Genomic DNA, 8,645 nt, shown 5'->3' on the forward strand with positions numbered 1-8,645 from the left:
TCATGCCAAGGTGGAGGGGGTCATAATATGCACCAGTAGAGGGAATGCCAAGAGCCTAATGATGGCTCTTACCCATGTTGTATGATTGAGTGAGAGTGAAGGGCTCCTCCCTTCCATGCCTTCCTGATGGATCATGGGATCTACCCCCATGGAAGCTCTATCATCTCCATCTCATGTGTAAAACTGCCTGTTCCTGGCATCCTAGAGACTACAGGCTCTTCTTGGTCTATGCTGACAACTCCCTGGGGGGAAGGGCCAAGTCTCCTAGATGGGATGGCACACCATGCCTAGCCTGGCATCATGCACTAATGAGAAACCGCCTTCCTAACTCTTCCCAGCTCACTGATGATCAAGACAGTTTGGAAGAGCTCCTCATTTGGCATCAAAGGCTCTGAGCTCAAATCCTAGCTCTGCTATTACTCCCTAGGTGCTTTTGGTCAGGTCACTTAATTTTTCTGGGTCTCAGTGGTCTCATTTGTAAAAGGTGGGGGCAAGTGGAATAAATGAACTCTAACGTCCTTCTAACACTATATCTATCATCCTACAAGACCCCAGACTGCTCTCTTCTTCCGGCTAGAGGATCAGAAGAGCTGTATTTTCTGTGTGCATCAACCACACCTGCCTTTCACCTGCAAGCCAGAGAACAGCATAACCTTACAGCATCACAAAATCTTGGCTCTTGGGATGAAGTGGACCTGGAGTCAGGAAGATATGGGTCTAAATCCTGCTTCAGATATATACTAATTAAGTACTTTAGAAGTACTAATCAAGTCACTTAACCTCATGATAATTCAGTTTCTTCATCTGAGACTGGGGGAATGGTTAGTCTCGGTGGTCTCCAAGTTCTTTCCAGCTCTCTGATCTCATCTACCCTCCCACCACCATGTAGCTATCATTTCTGTAGTACCCATCCCATGATTGTTTAGCCTCTTCTTGAACCTATCCTGTAATAAGGAACTCACTTTCTCCCAAGATAACTTACTGCATTTTTGGACATCTTTAGCTGTTATAAAGACCCATATGAGTCTCATCTTCTCAGCAGAAGAGATGTGTGATCAGGACTATGTTAAAGGAAGGATATTGGCAGAATAAAACATGTCTCAAGGAGGGGGTAGAAGTAGACTCAAAACAAATTTATGTGGGGATTGTTTGAAGTAAATTAGGGTGTTTAACCCAGACCAGAGAAGGCTGGGAGGTCAGGTTGGGAACAAGAAAAATATCTTCACATATCTGAAAAGGCATTAGAGCCAGTCCATTTGCCAGAACTAGCATGAAGGGTGCAGACTGAACTAAAGAGAGCCTAGTCTCACCTTGGGAGACAGAAAGACTTCCTCATCATTATTACAACTGTCCCAAAGGGCCATGGGCTACCTTGGCATCTTATGGAGCTCTTTAAGCATTTGTCAGGGAGTTTGTAAAGGGGATTTCTAAATATTGAATATCAGACTCTGACAATGCAACATCTCTAAATCTGAGGACCAATGAACTTCTAGGCTTCTAAAGCAGAATACATGATGGTTTTCTGCCTCTGCCCTCCTCGGTACACATAGTAAGCCCACCCTGTTCCCAGTGTCTTCCAAGTCTTCCCAAGCCTGTCATATTATTAAATCTTAAGTTGTAGAAGATTGGCCTCTGAACAGCACAGATAATCACAACCTCAGGAATAGCATTTATTAAGAAACAACATACAGGACAGGATTTACAAAAGCCTTTGGGTTTCTAGGAGTTTGCAAAGGACAGGGAAGGCGCTTGGTTGTGCTGCCCCTTTGGTTAATAATATCACGGAGGGAAGGAGCCTTGAGAAGTAGGAAACCATTCTGAGCTCTCTCCCAGGGCAAGTTCCCTTGGGAAGGAGAGGTTATAGTTAACTGAGAAGAAGACTATTCTGGTTAACCAGGAGAGTCTGGGAAGTGAGACTTTGTCAAAAGGAGATTAGTTGACCAGGTGCTGTGGGAGACATCCTTTTCCCTTCTGCAGGGTCCTGGTGATGTCTGTTCAGAGCAGTGTCGAAATCGGAGAGCCCATAGCTTCTGGAATTGTAATCATTTGGTTTTTCCAAGGGGTATCTTGCAAGGCCATTTCCTCCACTTGATTTTTCCAGCTTCCATGGCAGAGTGATGACAAGGCAGGGCTCGGAACTTCTAGAAGATCACATTGTCACAGGGTGCCCAAGTGACAAAGCACCGTCTTGTCCATTGATTCTCCAGTGGAGCCGATTTGCTGGAGTGCTGGAGGCCAGGCCACTCAATCATCCCATAATGCTGATGGAAATCTTTCCCTAGCACAGTGATTCCAGATGGATATGAGGAGGGCCTCTGGTATTCAGTGTAGGAAGGGAAGAAAGGACATAACTAGAAAGGGGAGCCTGACTTACACTACCCTGGCTGCCTCTTTAAGCAGCTGATTTGTCCTGACCAAGTGTGCATAAACAAGAAGAGCATGTTTTAGACCTCTGGCACTGTGACCACTGATGATTGCATATTTCTGAAGATCTTAGGAAGGCAACATGGCAAGAAGCAAAGACTGCTGGGTTTGGAGCCAGAGGACCTGGGTTCAAATTTTGGTTCAGCCACTGCCAAGATCTGGGTGATCTTGGAAAAGATTAACCTATTAATTTAATTTAAATTAATTAAAAATTAAATTAATCTCTCTGGTCTGGTAGTGAACTAATGTTAATTAAAGTTAATTAGCCTCTCAACCTCAGTTTTCGTGTCTATAAAATGGGAATATAGTATTATATATACCTACTACATGGAATTGTTGTGAGGCTTCAGTGAGATAACATGTTTAAAGTGTTTTGCAAAACTTAAAGCCATTTATATGGTAGCTACAATTATTATCTATAAAGTGAGAGGGTTGGTCTAGAAAATATTGACCTCCTAATTCCCTTTCAGCTTTAAATCTGGTGCTAAAATACTCCCAGGAAGTACTACTCTGAGAGTGTTAGAGTCACTTTGGATTCATGCCCGAGGCTGAACATAACTTCTTCAGACCCAGAAGAAAAGCCATTATGATTTTTTTTCCCCCGTGGGCTCCATATCAGAGGAATCCCCAAATAAGATACCCAGACTTGGCATTTTTGTATATAAGTGACAAATGATTTTGTATATGTGTGTATATGTATGGAGTCTTCTATGGCTCATCACCAGTGGTGGAAGCATTGGAGGGCAGAGTCTGATGGACAATTCTCTGTGATCTCCACCATACAAAAATGGATGATGATGGTCAGATGCATGAATGGATGGGTCTAATTAGAGTACTGTCTACTCACATCCAAGATCCCATAGGAGAACTGATAAGACACCTAGAACATTACATAGCCTTCCAATGCCCTTTAAGACAGAGAGAATGAACTGCATGTCTGAGGCCTAGATTGCCCTAGGTCTGCCACTGAGGATACCTAGCAGAAGGAAGTGGTCTACGGCAGATAGGCCTGCAACAGAAGCCACAGATAATCCTGATGCTTGCATCTTAGTCTTGCTTCCTGGGGCCCCCTCAGCTCCAAGGCGTGACTCTCTTCTCCTTTCATAGAGAACCAAAGAAAAGTCCCATTTATGAGGGACGGAGTGCAGACACAATGCAATAATTTAAAGGGAGGTTTCCTACAGAATTGTGTACTAAGGCGCTGCTACTTACTACCCGTAAATCTTGGACAAGTAATCTAACTTTCCTGGGTCCCAGTTTCCTCAACTATAAAAGGAGAGGGTTGGGCTCTATGGTCTTTGAGTTCCTTTCCAGGTATACGATCTCCAGGAAATAAGTCTTCAGCTTTAACTCCTAAGGTTATTCTTAAGACCATTCTAACACATTGGAGCTATCAGTCGTCTGTACTAGTCTACAGAGTGATTTAAATGCATTATCTCATCTGAGTCTCACATCAGCTCTACAAGGGAGGTGCCATGGGTATCACTCCCCCTTTTTACTTGTGAAGAAAAGAGGATCACAGATGTTCAATGACTTTTCATAGGATTATAAATTCAGAGCTAAAAGGAAAAAAAGGCTATTGCTTTAAATCCCTCATTTTATAGGGGAGGGAACAGAAGGAAGCTAAGTGACTGGCCTTGTGTCACATGGTCAGTAAGCACTGAAGAAGGGCCTTGAACTCAGGTCTTTCTGACTCCAAGTCTGATGTCCTGTCAACTATACCATTCTACTAGTCAATAGGAGAAAGAAGTATTTGAATCCAGGTTCTCCTAAATCTATTCACTACACTATGATAATGTATAAATGTGGTGTATATACACACACATGCATGTATATGTATTATGTGTTTGTGTATATGTATACATAGATGATTTGGAGTTAGAAGATCTGGTTTCAAATCTGAACTCTATTACATGTGTGTCCTTGGTCAAGTCACTCATCTCTCTGACCCTCAGTTTCCTTCTCTGTGAAACAAGGGGATTAGATTGGATCTCTAAGGACCTTTCTAGATAATTGCCATTATCCTCTGATTCCATATATGTACACAAGTCACTTAATATTTGCTGAACTTAAATGTGTAGAGGCATAGTTACATGCATATAGGTATTCATGTGCACATAACTATATCAAACATGTATGAACACATAGAACTAGAAAGGTGGAAGATGCCTCTCATCCTGTCCTTACCCAATACCTCTATGTAACATCCCTGACCAGAGACCTCAGCATCTGCTTGAAAGCCTCCATTGATGGAGAAATCCTCAAGGCTGCCCACTCCATTTTTTTTGAAGTTCTATTAGAAAGCTATTCTTGCCATTGGCTTTCCACCTCTAGTGCGTGAATGACATAATATTGTGTCTTACAGTGACTGGTGTTGGTGTCTAATCTTTCTAGTAGACAATAAGTTCCCTGGGGGCAGGAGTGGTGGTTTGTCTAGACTTTATAACTCCTCTAGCACTTCTCACAGTACTCTGCTCATCCTAGGAGCTAATAACTATCCATTGCAAATGCCCCATGGAATGCACATTTCTTGAGTACAGGGACAGCTTTCCTTTTTGTCTCTGTGGCCCCCATATCCAGTACTTTTGTGTTTGCCTTGACCTCAGATTTCATCAGTATGGGTAACTACTGTCACGGAAACTTTCTCTGCTACTCTCTATTTTGTAGGTACCTATGTATACATTGTTTTCTTGTTTGTGTCTTGTAGGTTCCTATTTACATTGTTTTCTTGTATGCATCTTGTAGGTACCCATTTATACATGGTTTCCTCTCATTAGAATTAGTGAGCTTCTTGAAGGCAGGGATTGTTTTTGCTTTTGTTTTTATCCCCATTGCTTAGAACCATGCCTGGCACATGGTAAGGACTTAATAAATGCTTATTCATTGGTTGATGGAAGCAGATCTATAACTGGCAACTTGTCTTGATCCCAGAGATTGTCTGAGGGCACTGAGAGGCTACCATTTGCCCCTAGACACACAGCTAGCTTGAGGATATGAATCCAGATCTTCCTGATTTCATATATTCTATGTCATGCTGACTCTCTCTTCTGGGTCTTAGCTCCTCCTTTGTCAAATGGGGTAGGCTGAGGGGCCTAGATGGTCTCTAAGGTCCCATCTGTCCCCAAGTCTGTAAGCCTATAACTTTACATAGATTATATATGCTTATCAAATGTTGAATTGGATAAAATGCATTGTTTCACATTGTTGTATTGATCTTATATGTTTCCCTCGAACTTCCCTCTAGTAGTCTCAGTTCTAATCCCTGGAGCTATGGAGAATAAGTCTAATCTTCTATGTATCTATGTAGAGGAACATATACTTGCATATATAGTGGTCTATACAAAGGCATGTATGTAAAAGCATGTTTCATATCTATCAACTTTATAAATAATTTTCACTTATCCTGTTTGAGGTCAAAATATCCCCCAGCTACCAAATCCATTTTCTAACACATCATCCTTATCTGTTTTTCCTCTTTTCCTTTGCCCTCCCTCATCTTCCAGAACTTTGTTGGAGATAATCCCCACCTCCTCCAGTCTTCTATCATACACAGTGACAGAACCATGCTGCCTGGGACTTGTGTCATAGCCCAAGTAAGGCAGTACAACTGGACATCTGTTAGGCTGAGACTGTCTGGATGACAGGTCTATGGTAATAAATTTCAGTGAAAGTCCTAGTGGGGGCAGACTTGGAACTTTTATGTCCGTAAGCATCAAGGCCCAACATCTAAAGAGAATACAGGTTTATAGACCTTCCCCCATGATTAGGGTCCCAGGAAAACCTACCCTGGGGAAGAGAGGCTGAAGCTGGTCATTTACTTTGGGTACACTGCCTGATTCTAGTTATGCCATTCCTGATTCTTTTAGGTCTTGACCATATATGGCACCAGAATGTAGACTCCCTGAGTATTTCTTTTTTTGGTCTTTGTATTCCTAGTGCCATGCAGTCAGTGCCTTGCACATAGTAGGTTGCTTAATATAATCTTGTTGAACTGCGTCAGTAATGGATTCTGTGACTTCTGTGCAAGCATCTATAATAGAGAACTTAGAAAATTCGTGGCTTCTGCTTACATTGCTGTTGTCAAAGCTAATCATTTATTTAAATGAGGCTTTAAGGTCTTGATCAGAGCACTTAGAACATTCAGGTGTGGATAAAAATCTGCCTCCATGGTATGAAATGGAAGATTTGTGAAAACAAAATATACTTGTCAATTTCAGACAGTTTTAGCAACTAAGGATGTAATCAATACCCGTTTAAATAACAATTTAGTTTGGAGATTAGACTATAAACAGAATTACAATTCATTTAATCAGTTATTTCTTTCACTCTGTATATGGAATTATAGGAGAGAAATTAGAAGCCAACTAATCCAACTCCCTTCTAACAGCACAAAAGCCCACTACATCAGTCACAGCAAATGAGTTATTTCACATCTATTTGAACACTTATAGTGACAGGGACCTCACTGCCTCACTGGGCAGTCCATTCCATTTTTGGACAACACCAGTCATTAGGAAGTTCTTTCTCAGGTTGAGCTGAAAGCTACCGTCTTGTAATTTCTACCCATTGGTCCTAGTTCCCCTATTAGAGGTAAAGAATAGCTGCTCCCTTTCCTACATGGTACCCCTTGCAAAAAAAAAGCCTTAAACCATCTCTTTTCTAGGTTAAATCCCCAGGCCCTTCAATTGTCTCTCATACAGAATGGTCAGATGTCCCTCATGCCACCCTTGTGTCCCTCTTTTGGACATACTCCAATTTGTCAATAAAATGATGTGCTTAGCTACCAATCTCTGTTCTTTTGCTTTCTCTGCTAAAGATGTCACTGAAGAATAGAACTTCATGTTTACAGACTTTTCCTCTAGCAAACTTCAAGGGGAAAACTCAACAAATTAGAGAAGAAACAAGTAGATAAAAATTAAGTTAATTTACAAAATAATAATAATGTTGTTTCAAGCAACAATAGAAAAGTAATAGAGATGCCAGATACAGTGAAAGCCACTTCCCCAGGACTAATTAGGCTTTGGTAGAATGATTAAAAGAGCAGAGCATGGCCAGTCCCAATGTCTACCCTTGCCTGCCTCAGAAAGCATGGGCTGTGATGAAGATGTAGATTTTGGCCAGGAAGGTGGTGTAGGTCCCCTGGCGCCAGAGTTTCATTTCAACATCTAAAAGGAAGTCTTGTGGTTCCTTGACTGGCCTCTGAATAAAGACGACCCCCGTGTAGGGATTTATCTTCTGGGCACTAAAATAATTCTCCTCATTTCCCTTTGTGATGGTCAAAATGATGTTATCACCAGTATAGGCTGGGGAGGGGCCAATGCGGAAAATGTGAGCAGGCACCACAATGTTGGTTTGGAAATTGAGCTGGTAGTAGGTGATCCGCACCGGGGTGTTCTGGCAATCCAGGAAGTTGAAGCAGCTGGTCCGTTCACATCTCCTACAAATGACAGAGCGGGAAATGGAGAAAGAGCAGGAAGAAGAGGGTGATGCCAACGCCAATGCTAGGACAAATTCCACCATTCTAAATCAAGGATTTGGAGCTGAGAGGGAACCCAGACCCCGTTTAGTCTATGCTCCTCCCATTTTATAGAGGAGGAAACTGAGAGGTTAAATGACTCGCCTAAAGTCATATCAGAACCAGGATTTGAAATCAGGTGGTCTTGATTTTAGAATCAGGGTTCTTTTCACTGTATTGTAACAGTATCTCTTTTCTAGAATGTTTTTTCTTTAACCACTTTGGGAGGAAGGTAGGGGCGACTAGATGGCTCAATGGAGAGAGTGCAGGACCTGGGGTCAGGGAGACCTGGCCTCAGACACTTAACTAGTTTTGTGACCTTGGGCAAGTCACCTAACCCTGTTTGCATCAGTTTCTTCATTTGTAAAATGAGCTGGAGAAGGAAATGGCAAACCACTCCAGTGTCTTTGCCAAGGAAACCTCAAATGGTATCAGGAAGAGTCAGATGTGGCTGAACAACAATGAAGCTGTGTTACCCTGAACAAGTCACTTAACCTCTGTTGGCCTCAGCTTCCTCATCTGTAAAATGGACATAACAACACCTACCTCTCAGGGTGTTTATAAGGAGCAAATGAGATAATATTTGTAAAATACTTAACACAGTGCCTGGCACCTAGTAAGTACTATATAAATGTTAACTAGTATTACAATTAATTACAAGTAGTAGTAGTAGTAGTAGTAGTAGTAGTAGTAGTAGTAGTAGTAG

The 8,645-nt window shown here is 41.9% G+C and overlaps 1 protein-coding gene across 6 annotated transcripts in view; it reads right to left on the reverse strand.

Annotated features, from left to right (window-relative positions):
• Positions 1-1,657: 1,657 nt before the first annotated feature.
• The window catches only part of FBLN2 (fibulin 2), a 211,105-nt gene continuing 204,117 nt past the window's right edge, over positions 1,658-8,645 (reverse strand). For all 6 annotated transcript variants that reach the window (XM_069083766.1, XM_069083768.1, XM_069083769.1 and 3 more), the window contains one exon: positions 1,658-7,861. In XM_069083766.1, the coding sequence (XP_068939867.1) occupies positions 7,504-7,861 (358 nt within the window). In that variant the 3' untranslated portion in view covers positions 1,658-7,503. The remainder of the gene's footprint in view (positions 7,862-8,645) is intronic.

Source organism: Petaurus breviceps, unplaced genomic scaffold (assembly GCF_028583685.1).
Source record: "Petaurus breviceps papuanus isolate PSGF00001 unplaced genomic scaffold, PetGlider_PUasm1.0 174, whole genome shotgun sequence".
NCBI lineage: Eukaryota > Metazoa > Chordata > Mammalia > Diprotodontia > Petauridae > Petaurus > Petaurus breviceps.